The 24,287-nt window shown below is 45.8% G+C and overlaps 1 protein-coding gene across 2 annotated transcripts in view; it reads right to left on the reverse strand.

Annotated features, from left to right (window-relative positions):
• Positions 1–24,287, reverse strand: part of ASTN2 (astrotactin 2) — a 1,024,651-nt gene that overhangs the window by 524,500 nt on the left and 475,864 nt on the right. Inside the window, exons 8-10 of one of the 2 annotated variants that reach the window (XM_040241692.1) lie at positions 12,698–12,782; positions 12,150–12,224; positions 11,289–11,414 (exon numbers count right to left, since the gene is read on the reverse strand). In XM_040241692.1, coding sequence (XP_040097626.1) covers positions 11,289–11,414; positions 12,150–12,224; positions 12,698–12,782 — 286 coding nt within the window. Of the gene's footprint in view, positions 1–11,288; positions 11,427–12,149; positions 12,225–12,697; positions 12,783–24,287 lie in introns of both variants that reach the window. The other variant, XM_040241685.1, reaches the window with a different exon arrangement.

Genomic DNA, 24,287 nt, shown 5'->3' on the forward strand with positions numbered 1-24,287 from the left:
ATGCACCTAAAGTTTAGACAGGGCCTGATCCAAAATAAACACTCAATACATGTAAGTCTTGATTATTTATGACTGTGGTGCTAAGAGTTTAAATGTGTTATCTCATTCAACTGGCAAAAACATCCAAAGATACAATAGCAATTATCATTCCCATTTGCAGTTAGGAAACCGAGGCTCACAAAGCTTAAATACATTACCCGAGGCTACCGGTAAGTGGTGGAGATGGAATCAGAACTCAGGGAGTTTGATTCTGGAGCCTTCACTATTCCCTCTGTCCAAATCTCCCTTCTTCTGTGTTTCAAGCAGGTAAGTGAGCTGCCTATTGAATTTCTCATGCCCTTTGGGAAAAGAATATCTACGTGCATAACTGGTGTGAAGGGAAAAGCACCTGGGTCCTGAGGTTGTCTAATAAGGGCTGCAGAAGCCCACCCGTGTTTCAGCATCTCCCTGGGGAGGGAAGTATGCTTCTTGGTTCCCTACCACGTGCACGCGCATGCACACGCACACGCACACACACACACACATGCATGCACGCATGCACGCACACACACACGCACACGCGCGCAGAGGCACTCATTTACAAAATCTGTTGAAGCCGTAGGGAAGTTAAAGGTGAGACATGTGAATTCTACTCTTTGAGCATCTTTATCCATTATTAATCATAGTACATACACAAGGAGACTGAGGCACGGAGAGGTTATACAATTTGTCCACAGTCACACAGCCAGTAAGTGGCAGAACCAGGACATGAGTCCGAAGACTCTGAGTCAAGACTCCATGCTCCTCCTCTCTGGACATGAAGAAAGGGCACCTGGGATACCAAAGCACACAAGGGGGGCACAAGGGCTCTGCTCACGTGAGGCTCTGCAGCCCTGGGCCTTCCTGTCCAGGAGTCACAGGGTAAGACACCACCTGCCCCAGGGGAGCCTCATCGCTGCCTACCCCCCATCCCCTGCTGCCCTGCCGCTCTGACCCCTCGCCTCTGCTGCTGAGGCCTTCGGTGATCAAGAGGAAAGCGGGGCCCTTCTGGGTCTGCTTCCAGGCCACAAACTACATCTTTCATCACCTTAACCCAACTGGGTCAGATGATTACTTCCTTGTTTGTACTCAAATGCTGTCTAGAACTTCCCACCCATAGAATACCAGTTACACATTAGGGTGTTGTACTAGTTACTCTATGTACATCACGTTGATTCTAACAACAACCCTCTGAAGGAAACACAACAGTCTCTACTTTCTAGATTCAGAAATGGAAGTTGGAAGAGGTGAATTGACTTGGCCCAGGGAGTTCAGGGAGCAACTGCGGTGTCAAGATTCATATCCAAATCTGCAGGAGTCCAAGAAACACTCACTTTCCCACACCCTCTTCTCTTTCTGGTCCTTACATGTCCAGAGCCAGCCCAGTGTCTACCACACAAGGAAGAAGCTAGAGTGCTTTTGTTGAGGATTTCACCCTAGAATGGATGGCCCAAGTTTCTAGAACACACTGTACCTGACCATGTGTACTGTCCGGGCAAAAGGCAGACTCTGGTGTCTGGACCATCCACACAGGAGCACCTGGAATGGTGAATACGCTCTCCTTTACCATAAAGGAGGCTGAGCACCGAAAAACTGATGCTTTCAAATTGTGGTGCTGGAGAAGACTCCTGAGAGTTGCTTGGACGGCAAGGAGATCGAACCAGTCAACCCTAAAGGAAATCAACCCTGAATACTCACTGGGAGGATTGATGCTGAAGCTGAAGCCCCAATACTTTGGCCACCTGATGCTGGGAAAGAGTGAGGACAAGAGGAGCAGGGGGCTACAGAGGATGAGATAGTTGGATAGCACCACCAACTCAACGGACATGAGTTTGAGTGAACTCCAGGAGATAGTGAAGGGCAGGGAATCTGGTGTGCTGCAGTTCATGGGGTCATAAAGAGTCGGACATGACTTATTGACTGAACAACAGCAAGTGCCCCCAGAATCTCGGCTGACTGTCTCAGCCAGGCATCTGGAGCTGAGGAAAGACAAGGAGAGGCAGAAGGCAGTTGGAGGTTCCACACTGTCTCTTCTCACTGCATCGTCTGCCACGGGCCCCTTGGCATTACCTGCCAGACACACTGACCTGGAGCCTGGAAGCTCCCACATCAGGCATGAAACTTCAAGACCCCATGTCTTGTCTACAGATCTGTGGTTTTGCCTTCTTCATTGTTGTTGTTCAACATCCATTCGCTGCCTGTCCTGATTCCCCTCATCCGACCTGCAATCTCAGTCCACATGGTAAAGGTCCCCCATCCTTGCTGGTTTGAGAGTGGGTCAGTGACCCAGGTGTGGCTAATTTTAGTCATTTATTTGAGATATTGGTGTTAGTATTAGCCACTTAGTCATGCCTGACTCTTTGCGACTGCATAGACTGTTGCCTGACAGGCTCCTCCGTCTATGGAATTCTTTAGGAAATAATATTGCAGTGGGTTGCCATTCCCTTCTCCAGGGGATCTTCCCAACCCAGGGACTGAACCTGAGTCTCCTGTATTGCAACCAGATTCTCTACCATCTAAGCCATCTGCTGCTGCTAAGTCGCTTCACTCTCGTCCAGTTCTGTGCAACCCCATAGACGGAAGCCCACCAGGCTCCCCCATCCCTGGGATTCTCCAAGCAAGAACACTGGAGTGGGATGCCATTCCCTTCTCCAATGCATGAAAGTGAAAAGTGGCAGGGAAGTCGCTCAGTCGTGCCCGACTCTTAGTGACCCCATGGACTGCAGCCCACCAGGCTCCTCCACCCATGGGATTTTCCAGGGAAGAGTACTGGAGTGGGTCACCATTGCCTTCTCTGAGGGTAAAGATGAAATGAGCTCATTTCAGCAAATACTTGGGAAGTGCCACACAAGGAGGAGCTCTCACTGCTGTCTCTCAGTACCAGGACTTTTGCTTAAATCATAGGGAAACGGCATTTCTTTGCTCTGGCAATGCTTGGCTGAGGCTATAGGCCTGGAGTTGTTGGTGAGAGTGTGCCCAACAATGACGTTAACAAAGAGGAAGACAGGGGTGAGGGATGGGAGAGAGACAGAAACGCTGAGGCCCACCAACATTATAGAGCCTATAAATCCTACTGGACTGAAAGCCGTTGCCACCCTGGAATTTCCAAGGTTTTCCATCCTTTGTTTTTTATGGAAGCCAGATGAGCCTTAGCTTGTTTTGCTGCCAGGATGCAAACGTCAGGGGACACCAGAACCACCTGCTGCTGAGTCACTTCAGTCATGTCTGACTCTGTGCGACCCCTAGATGGCAGCCCACCAGGCTCTGCCGTCCCTGGGATTCTCCAGGCAAGAACACTGGAGTGGGTTGCCATTTCCTTTTCCAATGTATGACAGTGAAAAGGGAAAGTGAAGTCACTCAGTCCTGTCTGACTCTTTGCGACCCCGTGGACTGCAGCCTACCAGGCTCTTCCGCCCTTGGGGTTTTCCAGGCAAGAGTACTGGAGTGGGGTGCCATTGCCTTCTCCACCAGAAGCACCTGAGGAGTAGTTAAACCAGATTACTGCTTAAACAAGATTACCGGGCCCACCTCTGAAACATCTGATTCAGGTCTTGGCTGATGTATGCATTTCCTACGGCTGCTGGAACAAATCGTCCCAAATCGGGATGGCTTAAAACTATCAGAACTCCGAAATCAGTATCACTAGATATTCCTGCCTGGAGAATCTCATGGCCAGAGGAGCCTGGTGGGCTGCTGTCCATAACGTCACACAGAGTTGGACACGACTGAAGCGACTTAGCATGCATGCATCGGAGAAGGCAATGGCACCCCACTCTAGTATTCTTGCCTGGAGAATCCCAGGGACAGAGGAGCCTGGTGGGCTGCTGTCCATAACGTCGCACAGAGTTGGACACGACTGAAGCAGCAGCAGCAGGCCAAAGCCAAGGTGTTGGCAAGGCCGCCCCCCTCGGCCCCCGTGAGATCCTGGAGAAGATGCCCTGTGCCTCTCCCGGCTCCTGGCGGCTCCCGGTGCTCCCTGCTGTGGTCAGATTCCCTGTCCACAGGGCCCTCTCCTCTGGGTGCATTACATTCCCTTCTACTTCCCTCCTGTGAGGGCACTTGTAATGGTATTTGAGGCCCATCCAGATAATCCAGGATAATCAACTTTCTTTAAGATTCTTAACTAAATCCCATCTGCAAAGACCATTTCTTTTCCCAAACAAGGGAACATTTACAGGTTCTAGGGATTAGAAACTGCCAGTCTACCACAGATGGAGTCAGAGAACCTGCCTTTCTGACAAGGTTGCAGGTGATGCTGAGGTTACACACTTTGACATCCTGGCCCGATGACATCCTGCCAAGACTTGGCAGTTTGGCTCAGAGGCCCTCTCCTCCACGAAGGGTGTCTTTCAACTCCCAGGTGAGTTAAACCACCTCCGTCCTTGGGTCCTTTCTCTGCCCTGAACTTTCCCTCTAACTTCTTCAACAGTCACAAAGTAGAACGTTTCATTTGCAATTTTGTCTCATTTAACGCACCAAGATCTCTGTCTTAACATTTCTCTATCTTAGCTTGGCACATGGTAAGTGAAAGTGAAGGGGTTAGTCACTCAGTCGTGCCTGACTTTATAACTCCATGGACTGTAGACTGTCAGGATCCTCTGTCCATGGGATTTTCCAGGCAAGAATACTGGAGTGGGTAGCCACTCCCTTCTCCAGGGCATCTTCCCGATCCAGGGATCGAACCCAGGTCTCCTGCATTACAGGTGGATTCTTTACTGTCTGAGCCACCAGGGAAGCCCAGAAGCATCCAGCCAGTCTCCCTGCAGGGAATCAAAGCCCGGCCGCCCACAGGACAGGCGAGGATCCTCACCACTATACTAATAAGGAGGCACAAGGTAGGTGTTAAATAAATTTTTAGTGGTTAAAAAAATTTTTTTTTAGTGCTTGGAATTGAGAGGTCAAAAGAACAAGGAACTCTTCTAAATTCTATCGAGAACCAATTCAATGTGAAAATTGTCACCAAGTGAGCGATGCTGGCTTGCATTCTGATGTCCCATTATCCTTTCAGTGTTGTACGGGAATTAACAGTATTTCACCATTTCATTTTCATTGACTTGAGATGATAGAAAAATCACTGAGGGGCTCCAAAAGCTGGGCTTTGTGGATGATTATTATTCCAGCCATAATAGCAACTCTTGCGTCTCTCTTCTAAGAAGAATCAGCTCTCGGTGAAACTATGAAGAAGGCCCACTGTGTAGCAATAAGTGTTGTTTGCCACGATTCTCTCCCCAAGAGCATCTTTTATTTCATCTCTCAAGTCAAGTTTCTTATTCAGCGCTCCTCGCTGCACCATGCAATCCCTGAAAGCCTAGGTGGGCCATATTCATCACTGTATGCCTATGGCGCCTGGCACAGTGCCTGGCACACAGGAGGGGCCCAGATAAGGTTTTCAGAATTGAAAGGAAATCTGCACGCAATTTAACTCCAGTTCGCTTCTCCACCTTTGTAGCTGACATCATTAGTGCTTCGAATGCTAAAACTCTCATTCCCAGCAGCTTCCTGCTGGAACAGGCCAGAGAATGGGCGCTGTTCAGGGGAGAGTTCTTTTCTTTGGCCCTTCAACCCTTCAGACTTGAAAGCCAGCCCTCCCATCTTAAATTCCACAGCCGAATCCTGTGCACAATTCAAGGTTAATTGCCAATGTTTCTCTCCTGCACATCCTTTTCTAATTCCTTTGGTCAGGAATTTTTCCTTCATTTCCAATCCCAAGGCACTGTGTGTACACTGCTTCAATTATTCTGCAAATACCCCATTATCCATAAAGCCATGGGACCTACTATATTAAACAAGAGTTTATATATTCATTTAAATCTTCCTCAAGCCCCATGACAAAGGGATTACTGCAAATTCTCAATACCAAGACCTTATTGATTTTAAGATGTGCCATAGATTAGATGAAGCCTTTCAGCAAAAGCAAGAGAAAGAATTGAGAATAGGAATGCACTATACTATGCCACAATAACAACATAATAACTAATGCTTCTAGAGAGTTCACCACGTGCCAGACTCAGTGCTTTACAAGGATGGTGACTGCAGCCATGAAATTAAAAGATGCTTGCTCCTTGGAAGGAAAGTGATGACAACCTTAGACAGTATATTAAAAAGCAGAGACATCACTTTGCCGACAAAGGTCCATATAATCAAAGCTATGGCTTTCCCAGTAGTTATGTACGGATGTGAGAGTTGGACCATAAAGAAGGCTGAGTGCCAAAGAATTGATGCTTTTGAACTGTGGTGTTGGAGAAGACTCTTGAGAGTCCCTTGGACAGCAAGCAGATCAAACCAGCCAGTCCTAAAGGAAATAACCCTGAATGTTCTTTGGAAGGACTGATGTTGAAGGTGAGACTCCAATACTCTGGCCATCTGACGCAAAGAGCTGACTCAGTGGAAAAGACCCTGATGCTGGGAAAGATTGAGGGCAGGAGAAAAAGGGGATGACATAGGATGAGATGGTTGGATGGCATCACTGACTCAATGAACATGAGTTTGAGCAAAGTCTGGGAGATGGTGAAGGACAGAGAAGCCTGCCCTGGTGCTGTCCATGGGGTCACAAAGAGTCAGACACAACTGAGCTACTGAACAACAACACGCCTTTTAATTCTTACCATTCTCTTATCCAGCACAGATAGTCTTCTATCTGTGTTATCCACAGGGCCACCAGAGCTTCAGATAAGCTCTTGCAGCAAGCAAGTGGTAGACCTGGGACTGGAATTCAGGCAGTTCAGCTGGCCTCTACAGTCTATGCTTTTTGAAGAATGAACTACCTTACATAACAGACTGTACCTTTAATCAAAATATGCCATACATAGAGAAAAATGTGCAAATTATATCTATACAAATAGATGAATTTCTACAGAATGAAAACACCCATATAACCACCACCCAGATCAAGAGATCAAACATTGCCAGCATACTTCCCTTAAATCACTATGCCCTCCATCACCCCAAGGTAATCCCTATTTTATTTCTAATATTCTAGTTTAGTCTTTACTGTTTTTGATCCTTATTTAACCATACATATTCATTTGTGTCTGGTTTTCATAAGTTAGCCTTATTTTTGTGAAATTCATCAGTGGTGATGTGTGTAAGGGTTGTATTCATTAAGATTCAGCATTAATAACATTCCATTGTTTAGTTTTATTTATCTATTTTTGTTGTTGTTGTTATTGACAGGTTTATGCATTTTCCCCCCTAGTTTTCTGGCAGAACAAATGAATACTGTTATTACTATTCTTGAACATATTAGTTGTGGTCTTCCCAGGTAATGCTAGTGGTAAAGAACCAGCCTGCCGATGCAGGAGACGTACGAGACATGGGTTCGATCCCCAGGTCGGGAAGATCCCCCAGAAGAGGGCAAGGCAACCCACTCCAGTATTCTTGCCTGGAGAATCCCATGGACAGAAGACCCTGGCAAACTGCAGTCCATAGGGTTGCAAAGAGTGGGACATGACTGAAGCAACTTAGCATGCATGCACAGACACACACATCTATAGGACAGGGGCTTCCCAGGTGGCACTGGAGGTAAAGAACCCACCTGCCAGTGCAGGAGGCATAAAAGACAGGGTTCTATGCCTGCACTGGGAAGATCCCTGGAGGAGGGCATGGCAACCCACTCCAGTATTCTTGCCTGGCGAATCCCACAGACAGAGGAGCCTGGAGGGCTACAGTCCGTAGGATCACATAGAGTCCGACAGAACTGAAGCATCATAGTGCGTGCACACACACACATGCATGCGCGCGCGTGCACACACACACACACACACACACACACACACACACACACATCTATAGGATAAGTAGATGCTCAACTTTAATAGATACAGCCCTGTAGATTTACACGGTGGTCACACTAACTTACATCCCCACTATAAAGGTATGGGAGTTCCAGTTTTTCTATATCCTTACCAACATTTGTCATCATCAATTTTTTTTTTTAATTTAGACACCCAGATGAGTTGAGCCTGTACTTTTTGAGTCTAACTTGCTCTGTCTCTCCTAGTGTGAGATTCCATAAATTCATATCTGCCCATAAATTCTATAAATTCATATAAATTCAACTCTGTCATGGATTTAAAACCAAAACAAAAAAATTAAATAAGAAAGAAGCTTTAAATTTTCCCTCCCAATCCTATCCAAATGCTTATCTTTTCCTTCCTCAGTCTGCCTTTTTTTTCCTTTAATCTCACAGTTGTGATTCTGTGGCATATTATTGGCTATCTATAATTATGATCTATTATTTATTAATTTCTAACATAGCATATGACTGAAACTTATTAATTCTTTAAACGCCTATGATATGCTTGCTTGGGCAATGTCATGTCAAACAAGGTTTGTTAGTGAAGCTTGGAAAACTCAACCTACAGAGCACAGATTCTTTTGAACGGTGAAGATTACAATCTTTCATCCACCCTTGCAATGAAACTGATAGCACGTGAGAAGAAAGATGAAGGTAAGACTTAAAAGGCTGTCTGCAACTGCAAGCCCAGACAAAAAGACATGCGGGCACCCCAAACAAGATAATAATTTAGTGACCTAATCAAACCAACATTCTTCAAATATTTGAAGTATATTTTGAACATTCTTCAAAGGGTTGAGAAGGACCCCAAACTGCAAAACAGTATCCTTTCTCCCATCCTGAGAAATTCTGATCTGGTCCCAACTCGATGAAGGCACACCATCTGTGTAACCAAGCACAGCTTTCTTAGCAGTTCAGAGACATCTAATTGTTATCAGTTCATGTCCTTTGAAGGTCTCACCCCCTTCAACTTAATTACAGTATTCCTTTCAATTACATATAAAATTTTCCCTGAAATAAATTCTAGTCTATACTTCTCTCAATTTTGTTTTAGTATTTCCAACGATGTTTCAAAGTCCTTGGAAGTTGATATTCTGGTCCTTTCCATATCTGGCTTGCTGGTGAATGTAATAATTCAAATTGAAGGAGAAAAGGCAACTGAATTATCCTGCAGACCACGGTCTCTCTCAGTAGCATGACATAGCGTGCAAACTTCCTGCCTCTGCCTTCCCCGCCATGACCAGTTTCTGCTTGAACTCTATTGTCAGAAGAATTGAATGCATCTAAAACTGATAAGCCTGTACTTTTGGAAGTATATTATGTACCAGTATTTACACATATTATTTAATCATTACAACAATTCTTAGCTGGTATTTCAATGAGATCAAACCAGTTGATCCTAAAGGCAATCAACCCTGAATATTCACTGGAAGGACTTATGCTGGAGCTGAAGCTCCAATACTTTGGCCCCCTGATGTGAAGAGCTGACTCACTGGAAAAGACCCTGATGCTGGAAAAGACTGAGGGCAGAAGGAGAAGGGGACAACAGAGGACAAGATGGTTAGATGGCATCATGGACTCAGTGGACATGAGTTTGAGCAAACTTGGGGAGATAGTGAAGTACAGGAAAGCCTGGCGTGCCGCAATCCATGGGCTCACAGAGTTGGACACGACTGAACAGCAGCAACAATTTCAATGAAATAGTTAAGAATATGGGTTCAGGAGGTGGGGAGATGGCAGGCTGCAGTTTGGCTTCACTACCTCCTAGTGAAGCTATCACCTATATACCTCAGACTTTTTTCTTTTTAATTTGTAAAATAAAAATAATAATAGCATTATTTGGGGGGTTGATGTAAGACCATAGTGAGATAATGCTAGTAAAGTGTTTAGGAATGATCAGTGGAGATGAGTTACTGTTATTACTACATATTGTGAGATAGGCACTATTACCATCCTCATTTTGCAAAGAGATGGAAAGTTAGTAAGTTGAACTTGACCAGGGTCATATAGCTCATCCGTGGTAGAGAAGGGATTCCAAGTCAGATTCCAAGTCAGAATGAGTGTGGAACCATCAGCCAGTCCAACATTTATAGCATCAGTGAAACTACAGATTCAGTGTCAACAGTACAGAACTCTGAGGAAGTCTGGTAACCTTTCAGTTGATTTGAGACAAGATCACAAGGCCTTCAAGAAGAATCCTTCAACCAGATGCTCTTTTCTCCATTTTTGAAATATGTAATATTGAGTAACCTTAGCACTGAAGGTTTACTGAGGGCTTACTGATGCTTTACTGAAGTTACACTGACCTCAGCTCTGACAAAAATGGAAACCAGGATAATTTGCCATGAATCAATTTGTATGTACATGAAACCATCTTAGTTTTTAGTAATTATCACTTCATTTTCTAAATGTTATCCCTTTAATTTTCTATCTTTTAAAAATTACTTCTTTGGAGAAACACAAGTAAAAAATCATACTGTGTCCATCCCTTCATGAAAGGCTGAGAAGGTGAGTCTCCCTATCAAGATGCCACAGACATCGAAGGCATCTTAACTGAAAAGACAGCTGTGCAGTGGTAGAATCGCAAGCGCTGGAAGCATCGGGCCATGCCTCCACGCTCCAGCTCAGGAGCCCATAAGCTGCGTACAAACCAGTTCCAAAAGCAAAATCAGAGTCCATTTTTTGCAACATTTAAATGCTAGAATTCTTCAACTAATCAAATCAGGAGGGGGAGGGGATAAAAACCCTACACTAGAAAGCTCCAGAATAGTGCTAGATTCAGATCTAAGATCACCTGTATAATTAAATCAATAAACATTTAGTAGATGTCCAGTATGGACTGGGAACTGGAAATTAAAAAGCTAAGTAAGCTATTTTCTTTGACCTTGAGGGATTCACTACATAATAGCACAGAATGATACGTAAGCAACTAATTAGAACACAGTAGAGTAAGTCTATAATGAAATTAACTACAAGGTACAAAATGTGGAAAGAAAGATGTAGTCTCCACCGTTTCTTGAGTAAAGCGCAAATTCATTTGACCTGGACATTTCTATCCTATTGATCAGCCCAAAGTCTGTTTCTAGTATCGGAGTCAAAAGAGAAAGCACTTCATCTTCCAATATTTTACCTTCACGACTTTTCAATATACTATTAAGTAATGGTCTTTTATAAGAGAAGACCATTAAAGATCCCAGAATGAGCTAGATAATGTGTTAACCTCTTTCATGTATTATATAAGCCCCAAAGGAAAGTAATAATGTTGAAATACAGAGGCCCTGAAGCCACCATGGAGGTCAATTTCAGAAGTGTGGAGCATGACACATGGGATATGTTTCTTATATACCAACTAGGCAGCTGCCTGCTTTAACATCATGAAGAGCACTTTTCCCCAGGAGTTCCGAGATCCTGAAAGGGAGGGCCTCCTGGGGCTCTAAGAAGCCCGTGGTATGGGTGCTGGAGGCGACTTCCCTACCTGACATCTGCAGGGTCTTCTGTGACGAGCACATCGGTCTTGCAGCTGGCCAGTGGGTTGATGGACAGCTCCACAGGGGGGACCACGAAGCTTTTGCTGACTGGAAGCCAGAGTCCTTGGCCCAAGCTGAAAGTAGACCTGCAATGTAAGAGTTTCCATTGGGGGACTCCCTGGGAAGCAGAGAAAATACAGCAAAAAGGGGCCCCTCCCATTCCTTCTAGAACCTTCTCTAACTTCCACACCCAACCAAGTCGCCTACATGCTTCAAGGCTTGACGTTGGCCAACCTTGCCCAGACATGGATGGCCATTTTCTCCCTCTGTTAATCATTTAGCCCATGCATTGCTCTATATTGGTAGGCATGTTTTCCTGAGTTTAGGTCCTGATTCCTAACTAGCAGTGGGCTTGGAAAAGACAGGGACTATTTCAAGGACTTTCCCAAGCAGGCCTGATGGCGAGCAAAAGGACCTAAAGTGACTGCTGGCAGGGGCAGTCTGCACAAAGGTGAAGAGTATGGACTCTGAATCAATTTCAACCAAAATTCGATTCCCATTTCTGCCACTTAATTTGCTGTATGTCTTCATCAGTTTAAGTACTGAAGTTTTCACACAAGATTTCATGGTAGTGGCAGGAAGAGATTCTATGGCTAGAGAATATTTTTAAACCACTGGACTAGATAATCAGTAATGTCTCCTCCAGTTCAAGTATCTGAATCTATAAAGTCTAGATGCCAGACAAATGGAAATCAGATTCCCATAGCAACCTGGACTGCTGCATCCCAGAAATGCACAGGTTCAATTAACTAAGGATGTATAACTATACCTCCCCATCAGACCGTTCCCCAACAGAACTGTCAACTCACCTGAGGATCTTCTCAGGGGCTTGCTCTCCTGTCACCAGATCGTAGCCCCTCTCCAGTGTGGTGTACGGCCAGGGACTGTGGGAAAAAATGGAGAAAGGGAAAGGATAAGAGATGGTATTAGTCAGAAGCAGATGTGATTCGTATGCGGACACTGGTGAAGAACTGCTATAAATTATCGAATTTTGCAGAGCTAATGATGGGGTAAGTCTATTTATATTATACCAGTCTCCATTTCACAGAAGGACTCAGCATTTCAAAGTCCTCTTGGCCCCTTCTGGAGTTTATGCATAAAATATGTGATTCTTCTTCATTACTCCACTCAACAGAGTGTTCTTTGATTGCGTATGGTTTGGGAGGCTGAGCTACACTTAACATTTGTTCTCTAGAAGATCTGTCATCAGCCATGTACCTTTAAAACTAAACTGGGATTCAGTGGGAAATAGGATTCACTTCCCCAGGAAACAACCACTGCAAAGGAAGTGGCGTCTGTGGGGAGCAGTGGAGGGCCCCCACTGCCCCTGCCTTGCCTGATGTTCTTTGCTACTCACCCTTCACTCTGCCCCCAGTCACTGCGCACACACAGGTGTCTGTGAGCCGGGTCAGGGGCATAGCCTTCGTGGCAGCTGCACTCTCCTGTAAGCCAAAAGAGGAAAGGATCTTGTGAAATACTGCCTGCCCCAAACAGTCTTCTCTCCTGGTGTCCTTGTTTCCTTGGAAAATAAAGTGAGCTGCCTCGTTTTAGCAAAGGCCATGGAAAGAGAATGTTCTAGCTCACCTGCCACTGTGGTTAACAGAGTTCATTCATTGTTCATTCACTCACATATTCACTCAGCAAGCCCTGGCCACCCTCCCTGCTGAGCTCTCTGCTCAGCACTGGGGATGCAGAGGTCAAAGGGGCAACCCAGGTGCTGAAGGAGCTCATGACTAAATGAGGCAGAGAGTGAGCTGGTGGCTACACACGGACGTCCTGTTTTCAAATATTTAAATTATGATAAAGTACTCTTGTGCTAAAAGTGTAATCAGAAAATTGAACTCTCTCCACTTGAATGAACAATTCCCGCTCATTTATAAGGCCCAAATCAAATGCCACCTCTTCCAAATATAATACCTCTGATTTCCTCTTGTGGAAAAATTGTTTCCATCTACCATCTTCAGTCTTTATTTTGTTTTGTTGTTGGTGGTCTTACTGGTTTTACTTGCCTCTTTCCCCTCCCCTCATCTTCCCTCTTGTCCCCTTCCCTTCCATCTACGGAACCATCCATCCATCCATGCATCCATGTGTTGTCATTTTCTGGCCATGCCTTTTACATGGTTGGACACAGCCTCGCTAGCATCCGCTGCTGCCTTAAGTATAGTTTCTCATTGGCCAAGTTCATTCTGGGTGCACACGTCCTGTTTCCTGATGTATCTTCAGAGTTCATTTCTGGAAGAGTCCTGCCTTCCCACTGCTGACTCCTTAAAGTTGGGGGAAAATGTTTTGATTCAATTAGTTGTTAGATTTTCCTAAGATGTAGTTGTAGAATGTTCCCAGATGCTTTACCAAAAATAGATTCTATTAAAAAAAAGCTTATGAAATACTGTACCATTCCTTAGAGCCAGTCAAGTATGACTGCAATTCTTTGGTCCTACAGTCATTCTGGTTGGCTTGACCCAAATATTTTCAAATTATGTTTCATGGAAACATCTAGCTTAATGTAGGAGATTCAGACTTTGAAACTTTTAGATTTTAATGTTAAGACATTTTATTTTGAAATCTCCTTAATAATAAAAACAACGAAGGCTAAACACTCAGATATTACACGCTGGAATTGAGGACAGTGGAGAGCTCTGTCGCATTAAGTCTGGTAGCCAGATAAATGGATTTTATGCAGTGCTCATTAAAAAAAATTCTCCTATCACCTTTGTTTCATTGAATAGGATCCTGAGACTGAGAGACGAGGTGCTAACAAGCTCACGCTTTTTACTCACTTCGAGTTTTATGAATCAGTTTTCTCAACCTTGTGCAATCAAAACAAAACATAGCAGTGAACGCGATGCCAGGGTAACACAGGTTCTAAAACTATCACCCATTAACTGCTTTAAGAAAAATGTTTGTATTCATCAAATAGCCTTATTGTTTCCCCTGATTCATTATCAGTGTTAGGCATTTGACATTATACAAAGTATTCTGAGTGTTAACACTTTCATTCATTTTATATATCCCAATGCTGCTTAATCTTTGTAAACTCAGCATCAGCAAGTATCTGGCAAACAGCCTGGGCTTAATAAATTTTGGTTAAACTAAAAGGGTAGTAAGATATAATGTGGAGAAAAGAATAGATCAGAGGGAATATTCAAAATATTTAGAACAAGATTGTTGAAAGACAAAGAGAGAAAGAGAAACAGAGAGAGAGAGAAGAGCAGAGCAGAGAGAGACAGAGAGATCGATATACCTCTCCTCTCCTATCCTCTGGATACCTAGTAAATAAGAGGGGGCTGCTTGCAGGCAGGGAAGCTCTCTGTAATTCTCCCTTCCAATAACATTCCCAAGGGTCTTCCACTGAATGCCATTGCTGCAAATATGTGCAACCTAATGGACTGACTGTTGCCGGAGGTTAGGAAAACGGAGGGAAAGAGCGATCCTTGAGATTTGGATCAGAATAATCAACCCGAGGGGGAGGGGGGGGAGTCACTAATGATGTGTTAAAATGCAACAGTCCCTTCATGAAATATTCACCACTTTAAGCACGTCTAATATTAAAGATTAAAAGTCCTGGGATTTGTCCTCGAGACTCCCAGGCCTGATTTATGATCTGCCACAAGCCACAAGCTTCGTGATTCATAACAGCAGAGGTAAAGTGGTTACCTCCGGTACAGGGATGGGAATTTGGGCAGGGGTGAGCCAGGAGCTGGTGAGGCAGGGGGCTCTTCTCCATGGAAGGGCTGAGGTTCCTGTCTCTCCTATCAGTGACTTGGGACAGGGCGCAGGTCATTTTTCCTCCCCTTCTTTTGTTTTGGGAATATTAGTGAGAATGAGAAATCTATACAGAACAAAAGGGCGCTGCCATATTTTTCTCTTTCTTTCGTGTGTGCTTACTAGGCAAGTTTCCCCTGTCTTGGAATGGATCATTAATTACTGCCGCTGGTTATACAACAAATGTGTATTTTGCAAATGAGAAGTATCCACCCTGGAGGCTGCCTGGAGAACAGGAAGTGAGGGAGGGCGAAAAGCAGGAGTGCTGGCCCAGGTTCCAATCCTCACTTTCTCTCTCCCCAGATGTATGGTCTTGGGGAAGAGGTCGCTTCACCATCTGGGTCTCAGTTGTCTCAGTGAGACAGTGAGAATGCCAGCTCAGCCAATCACTCAGGGCTGCTGCAAGAAGCAGCTGAAGGAGGGAAGTGTACCCCCGATGGCTCAGGCAGACAGTGAGTAGCTGCTCATACGCTCATTTCCTCCTCTTTCCCTTCCAAGATGCCAACTGGCTTCTGATGTATGCTTGCACATTAGCTATAGGGATACTGGATAGGTACCCTCCTCCACGCTGGGACTTAGTTTCCTCATCTGCAAAATGGAAGCTTGGAATAGATGTTCATCAGTTCTGGGCACCAGGGAGAACCAGTCATTTACATTGCCTTTCCTAATTGCTCACCTCTAGCTTTCTGGATACTCCTTGCTTTAACCTTAACTCTGATCACTCTTAGCAGCTGGGCTGTGTGTCTCTGGCAGGATTTCCCTCAATGCCATGGCTACTGGCTTTATTGACCACCGCCCCCCGCATCTACTTCCCATTTTGCTGGCTCAGCGAACTCTCCACTATTCACAACCAAGCATTACCTTCTTGCAAGATGCAAGTCTCTGACAGCAGGACTTGAGGGTTAACCCCTTCCCTGGGTGAGTCCCATCCTCAATCCTGTCTTTGTATCCAGGGTGGCCAGACTGCTGAAGGTCAGCTCTCCAGGGACACATGCTGACTTGCTTTTCCTGTGCTGACTGTGAATGTCCAGGCTCCCTGACTCCTGTCTCCACAGCAGATGCTCCTTGGAAAAAGTGATGGCTGCCATCCTGCTCACCACTGCATCCAGCACCTGCTGCCCTGCCTGGCACATAATGAAATCCAGGCGTACACTTCACAATGGAGATCCCAGGTGGCCCAATAGTAAAGGATCCACCTGCCAAGCAGGAGACGTGGGTTCAATCCCTGTGTAGGGCAGACCCCCTGGAGAAGGAAATGGTAACCCACTCCAGCATTCCTCCCCGGGAAATCTCATGGAAAGATGAGCCTGGTAGACTAAAGCCCATGGGGTCACAAAGAGCAGGATGCAACTTAGCGACTAAACGACAACAAATACTTCACAATAGTAATGCCTGTGTCAAAGGGATAGGGACATTTCTTACCTGTTTCTCCCACTAAACGAGGAGTCTCTTGATTGCAAGAATCTTTTCTTAATCATTTCCATATCCTAGTAGTTATATCATATCTGATGAAGGGCTGGAGACCCATTTGCTGAATGGGTGACTGACTGACTGGATGACTTAGTGAACATATAAATACACTGCAGTCATCACGGATTCGCGCTGAAGTCCTTCAGAATAATGATGATTTTGCTGAAGACTGCTGCTGCTGCTGCTAAGTCGCTTCAGTCGTTTCTGACTCTGTGACCCCATAGACGGCAACCCACCGGGCTCCCCCGTCCCTGGGATTCTCCAGGCAAGAACACTGGAGTGGGTTGCCATTTCCTTCTCCAATGCATGAAAGTGAAGAGGGAAAGTGAAGTCGCTTAGTCGTGTCCGACTCCCAGCGACCCCATGGACTGCAGCCCACCAGGCTCCTCCATCCACGGGATTTTCCAGGCAAGAGTGCTGGAGTGGGGTGCCATTGCCTTCTCCAACTAGAAGAAGTCTTTTTTTACATCCATGACAGGTACTTGCCAAGGAAATGAAAAGGGTAAACATGAAAGTTGATGAAATGCCTACAACAGAATTTCTGTTTCACATCAGAGCAGAAGAGGCTCGTACAGCTCATCTCGTTCAAATCTTCCCAGCTTCACCTTCCAGACTGGGAAACTCTGGCTCAGAAGGTGAAGACATTTAGCCAAGTAAGTGGGCTAGCCTCCTAACGAGTCAAGATTAGCACCCAGGACTCTTGGCTATTACTCCAGCGTCCTTTCCACTCCACTGGCACTCTCAATACTTTCATACATCCAGTAACATGCTCCTGATTTTTTTCCTTTATATGTCTTTGACATTTCTGAGTTTCCTACAATAAGAATGTATTATGTTTAAAAACAGAAACTATTTTTCAAAATATAATGGTTTAATGTATCCTGAACACATTAAAAACATGAATTTACAAGTGATTGATAATGCAGACCTTAATAATATCATATATGAAATGAATCGCCAGTCCAGGTTTGATGCATGATACTGGATGCTTGGGGCTGGTGCACTGGGACGACCCAGAGGGATGGTACAGGGAGGGAGAAGGGAGGGGGTTCAGGATGGGGAACACGTGTACACCCGTGGTGAATTCATGTTTATGTATGGCAAAACCAATACAATACTGTAATTAGCCTCCAATTAAAATAAATAAATTTATATTAAAAGAAATAAATGTTTAAGATATATATCCTTAAAAGAAGGTTTAATCTCTTCATTAAAGTGGCTCCTCTAAGGGGATCTGATTGAGCGTGTTTTCATAGTGTTCATTAGTGTGGGTGTGTATTTTCATAGTGTTCGTTAGTGTGGGTGGGTGGGTGTGTGCGTGCGCGCGCGCACGCGCACGCGCGCTCAGTTGCGTTCAACTCTTTGCGACCCCATAGACTGTAGCGCAGCACGCCTTCTGTCCATAGAATTTTCTAGGTAAGAATACTGGAACAGGTTGCCATTTCTTTCTTCAGGCGATCTTTCTGACCCAGGGATCGAGCCCGCGTCTCTCGCATCTCCTGCATTGGCAGGTGGGTCCTTTTACCAGTTACTGAGCCACCTAGTAACTAGCAACTGTGTGCTAGGACTAGGACTCTTTATTATTGGTCTAGTATTCCCATCTCCTTAAGAATTTTCCACAGTTTGCCATGATTCACACAGTCAAAGGCTTTGGCATAGTCAAATAAAGCAGAAGTAGATGTTTTTCTGGAATTCTCTTGCTTTTTCTTATGATCCAACGGATGTTGGCAATTTGATCTCTGATACCAAGGGTTAAAAAAACCACCGGGTCATTACTCATAGAAGGAAATATAGGCCTGAGGTACATCAGACAGGTTTGTTACACTGACGCTGTGTAACGAAACCCACAGAATTTTATTGTCAGTAACTAAGCAGTCTTCTGCTCTGTTCCACCTCTGGGTGGACTGATCCAGCTGGGCCTCAGCTGCACTTGGCTCTAAGTTCAGTCGCTTCCACTCTGCTCTGTGTGACCTGCATCCTCCTTGGACCAGCCACTACTTGGAATGTGGTTTTCTCATGGCAAGAGGCAGGGACGTAAGAGAGCAAGGCCAGCCACAGCACATTCCAAACTTCATTTCCTATCATTTCAGACTTCATTTCATATCATATCTGCTACCAACCCACTGGCCAGAGCAACTCTTGAGCCAAGCCTGAAGACAGGGTAGGGAAGAAATCTCCCTTTTCTCATATCAAGCATGCCAAGGATATAAATGCATAATAGTACTCTAGAGAGATGACGACCAGACAATAATTCAGTCTACCCTGGGAAAAATGCTCCTGCAGCACCCCCTGATCTACGTCTGTGCCCTCTTCCACACTCTTTAAACTATGTCCCTTTATAGAGAGCCATCTCATGGCTTGGGAAGGAGTCAGAGAGATCCTAGCCTTGGCCGTTTGCTCCTCTGTTCACAAGCCTGGCCAGCTTAGTCACCCTCTCTGAGCCTCAGCTTTGTGTCACTTAAAGGAGTCAAATGGTATCTTCCTCCCAATGTTGTCAAGGATGTCATAAGACGCTACAGAAAAACCCGACTGAACTTTGTGGCCAACCATATACTTGGGTAAGACTGGTACATAGCAGATGCTCAATTAACAGAAGGTCTGATGCATCCCTGAAGCTTATTGCTACTACCTAGAAATCAACCCAATAACCCTTCATCACATGGGTAATATAATTTGATGCAATCACTATATAAAGTATCTACTTTTGAACAGGGGATATTTGGAAGAGTAATTCTTAACCTTTAGTCTTCTTTGAATTTTGGAAATCATTAGGATGCCATGGATGATTCTGGAAATCATCAGTGCAGGTAGTTTGAAGGTGCTTCCTCTTCTCTAACCTGTGTTTTCTCACTCATGAGAATCGTCAAATTAAAGGCAGCACCCCTTGCTCTTGCCCTTGCGGTTATGTTTATTGTCGTGATGTTTGTGATTAGAAACTTCACAGCAGGAGCTTTGAAGACCTGACTCCACGACCTTGGGCAAGTGACCCGTTGAGTCTGATCTTCAGTTTCTTGATTTTACAGTGAGGCCAGAGAGCCTTCCTCCCGGTACTAGTCATGAGCGTGGTCTGCGAGATGACATGCAGTGACATATGTCAAGCGTCTTCACCACTCCTGGCACAAAGCAGGCTCCTGGTCATGCTATGCCCAGCCCATCTTCCCTACCACATGCCTGGCCAGGTGACGCAGAGGGGTAGACACCCCAGGTGGCCCAGTTGGAGTCAGAACAGGAAAGGGCGCCGTGCACACTTGTTCTGAGGGCCCAGGGAAATGCCTTTTCAAGCTGCAGTGACAAGTAGAGTGAACGGGAAAATGAACAGCGGCCAGTGTCCCTGGGCCGTGATGATAAGTGATGACTGAGTCGGAGGCAAGTGAAAATGGAATCATAGGGGATGACAGGGCGGGGGGGAGGGAGCCAGCCAGCGGGGCGGGATTAGAAAGAAGGCTTTACACTCATCTGGCACTCTCACAGGTGGGGACCAGCTCCTCTGAGCTGTGGGGTCTGGAGAAGGTGGCCCCTCTGGCTGATGCCCTCATCAGCGCCAGTGTCCTTCAGTAGAAGGGGCCATCGACAAGGGCAACATGTTTTTCAGGGAACATGGGGACCAGCTTGGAGATTATTTCATCCAAGCTGCCCCAAACAGACAGATAAAGAAACTGAGGTTCCTTTGGCTTGGCAAAGGGCACACCTTGAAATTGAGACCATCGTTCATCTAGAAAGCATTTATTCTTTCCATTAAAACAAGATGCTATATTGGCCCCTCTGGTCTAGGAAAAAAGGGGGCTTCCCTGGTGGCTCATCTGTAAAGAATCAGCCTGCAATTCAGGGGCCATTACTGATGCGCATCTCTGTGTGTGTGTTTTTCTCTCAGCTTTTTTGCTACTATTACTATCCTTGAATGTTTTATTTATGGTAATCTAAACCCATAGGATGGACCTCCCAGGTGGCACTAATGGAAAAGAACCTGCCTGCCAAGGCAGGAGATGTACGAGACAGGGGTTCAATCCCCCGAGGAAGGCGTGGTGACCTACTCCAGTATTCCTGCCTGGAGAATCCCCAGGGAAAGAAGAGCCTTGTGAGCTCCAGTCCATAGTATCACCAAGAGTCAGACATGACTGAAGCAACTTAGCACTCATGCACAGGTCCAGGGGAAAAAATTAACCAAACCAAAACAAAACATAGCTAATGATATTTTCAGCAAGAAGAAATATGCCACAGACTGTTGAAAGGACTTTTCAAAATGCATCACTGATCTTCCAGCAGAAAGGTGATACCAGCCTCATTACCGATTAGGAAACAAACTCAGAGCAGCGAAGCCACTTGATGAAGTTCACGCATCTGTGTGGCAGATCCAGGACAAAACAAGAGGACTCCAGGGTGCACACGCTAAACCATTTCACCAGTCCGCTGGCTTCATGATGATAATGAAAGCACCGTCAACTTTGAAGTGGTTTAGGAGAGCCCCACGCAAGAGAAACTCAGATTGCTCGTAATTGAGGGGTTCTGTTTTTCCTTACCCAAGAGTTTATGGAGTGAGAATGCATGTAACATAGAATGAGAGCTCTATAAATGGGACTTAAGAGGCCTAAAGAGTAAATATTTTAAAAATCAATACCACTCATCTATAGTCGATAAGAAACCCTAAGCTGTTTGGAGATGCAGGGGAATGAACCGGGGACCTCACACAGAGCAGAAGAGGCTCAGACATTACTTTGCTGACAAAGGTCCATCTAGTCAAAGCTATGGTTTTTCCAGTAGACATGTATGGATGTGAGAGCTGGAGCATAAAGAAAGCTGAGTGCCGAAGAATTGATGCTTTTGAACTGTGGTGTTGGAGAAGACGCTTGAGAGTCCCTTGGACTGCAAGGAGATCAACCCAGTCCACCCTAAAGGAAATCAGTCCTGACTATTCTTTGGAAGAACCGATGCTGAAGCTGCAATTCCAATTCTTTGGCCACCTGATACGAGAACTGACTCACTGGAAAAGACCCTGATGCTGGGAAAGATTGAAGGCAGGAGGAGAAGGGGATGACAGAGGATGAGATGGTATCACCGACTCAATGGACTTGAGTTTGAGCGAGCTCTGGGAGTTGGTGATAGACAGGGAAGCCTGGTGTGCTGCAGTCCAAGGGGTCGCAAAGAGTCAGACACCTCTGAGTGACTGAACTGAACTGAATCCAAATAGCACCTGAATCCCACTAATTCTACCTCTTTTTTGTTACTTGAACCCATTCCTTCCCAGCTCTCCCTGGTGCCTGAACACTGCCCATGTGCACCACTGAAAAAGTCTTATCACTGGAGACCTACCTTCAGTGTCTGCCCATCAACCTGAGTGGTGGCCAGTTCCCTTCTCAGAGAACACCTGCACCCACGTCTCATCTCAGAAACTCCCCAGGAGCTTCCAGGTGCTTTCACAATAGAGTTCATAAGCCCTGGCAGAATACAAAGTCCTTCATAACTGGCCTAGCCAACCTTCCCCCTTACCAATTACTCTCCCTCCCTGCACCTTTCCTGTTCTAACTGCCCCTGGGTTTCCTGGTACGAACAGGGCTGTGTGAGACTCATTTGCAGACCAGGATCTACTTCTTCAGGTGGGTCTGCCCTGAACCTTCTTCTTGAGAAAAGCAGAGCCAGAGAAGTGAGAGAAATGTGCTCAACAGATGAGAGACCAGGGCTTGACAGGAAATTGGAAATGAAGGGAAAACCAAGTGGCAAAATAATTATCTATTGAGGGAATGAGATCATTTGGGCAGTTCTGAATACAAGCAGTGTCATCAGGGAATACATTTTACAATGCTGACCCCTGTGCAAACTTGGGAAAATCACTCCACTTATCCAGACCTCAGTCTTCCCATCTGTAAAATGAGTAACTAGTACTCAGAGATCCCCAAATCGCCTTCCAAATCTTGTTCAGATTCCAGTTCTTGGTTCTATCTCTAACGTGCTCTGGTATTATGACCCGAGGTCAGCATTTCTTGAGGGGTTGGAGCTGGAGGCAGGCTGTGTATGGGAAGCTCAGGAGTTCAGAGAATAGAGGCTTGAAAGTCAGAGAAACACCACTGGAGTGAAATCACAAGACATAATTCAGACCTTTATGAAGTGAAGAGGACTTTAGAAGTTAACTCAGCCAAATATGCTGCGTGACCTCGGGCAGGTCTTCCCCCCTCCCTGCGACTCAGTTTCCCTATTTGTACAGTGATGAGGTCGGCCTTGATGACATCCTAAGCAACCTTGGGTGGGTATCTCGGATGTCCCCCCTTTTCTTTTAAGCTGCTGGACTGAGTCATGCTGGCCTTATTCTTCCCAAAGCATTTGAGACAAACGTGGATGCCTGCATCTCAGCTGCCTTGTTGCCTTTCCTAATTGTGCCTTTGAGATCAAGAAGAAGAAAAACAAAAAAACGCAGAGGCCAAAAGGTGGTGGTGACACAGGCTGGTGACCGGGTCTGATGGAGATCACAGTCCTTAATCCAGGCTACACAGGGATCAATTGGCTATTGACTCAGCTCATGTGGGCAGACCCATGTGGGATGCCTGGAGCTCTGAAAGGCCACCAGCCAGGCCATGCTAGGAACCCCCTTGCAAGGTCTTAGCCATGGTAACTCCTTTCCACCGGCTCCATCCTCTCTTCCCAGCCTCCTCCATCCCTGAGTGCCTCCCCGCCTGCCGCCCCCCTACAAAATTATCTACAAATAAGGGTCTGGGGGAAAGCATGGAAGTAAGAGACTCCCTTAAAATTACGGTGGATGGAGTAGGGTGAAAACAATCTAAAAGCCTGGAACAGAGAGAGACAGACATCTCCGATAACCAGAACGAATCTGGTTCTAATTAAGCAGCATGGGATTCCTAACAGGCATGCACAGAGCTAGCCCTGCTGGGCGAGGGGCTGCCATCTACCACTCCTCACCCTCCACCCCAGAGCCTGCATCATCCAAGCTCCTTGGATCAGCCTAGAATGGGTTAGAGGGGTGGGGGGCCAAGGGTCACAGCACCAGGAAAGGGAAAGAGCATCAATCTGGAATAAAGCACCTTGCGGGTGAACCTTCGGTCTCCTGCTCCCAGACTGAGTGGCCTGGATATTTCACCACACTTCTCTGTGCCTCTGTTTCTTTATCAGAAAATGGACATCTTAAACCCAGCTTCAAAAACTCTCACAAGGGTTGGAGCTGCTACTGCTGCTGCTGCTGCTAAGTTGCTTCAGTCGTGTCCGACTCTGTGTGACCCCAGAGATGGCAGCCCACCAGGCTCGCCCGTCCCTGGGATTCTCTAGGCAAGAACACTGGAGTGGGTTGCCATTGCCTTCTCCAATGCATGAAAGTGAAAAGTCAAAGTGAGGTCACTCAGTCATGTCCGACTCTTCATGACCCCTGGACTGCAGGCTTCCAGGCTCCTCCGTCTATGGGATTTTCCAGGCAAGAGTACTGGAGTGGGGTGCCATTGCCTTCTCCCAAGGGTTGGAGAGAACATATTAAAAACAAGGACCTCGAGGCTGCAATTCTTCTCCTGGGCTTACTGTTGGGCTAGATCCTTTCTTTCCCCTCCCACCTGGTCTTTGTCCATCTCTGGTACAGACTGTACTTCTTCAGACTATCTTGCCTTCTCTGTACAATCCCTCTGTGCCTAGCACGGGTGGGATTCGTGCACAGAGATGAATCCATCTGAGTCTCTACCTTCACACAGTGACTCTTGAGTGGGGAGACTGAGAAGAAAATATAT

This window comes from Oryx dammah, unplaced genomic scaffold (genome assembly GCF_014754425.2).
Source record: "Oryx dammah isolate SB20612 unplaced genomic scaffold, SCBI_Odam_1.1 HiC_scaffold_1, whole genome shotgun sequence".
NCBI classification, from domain to species: domain Eukaryota; kingdom Metazoa; phylum Chordata; class Mammalia; order Artiodactyla; family Bovidae; genus Oryx; species Oryx dammah.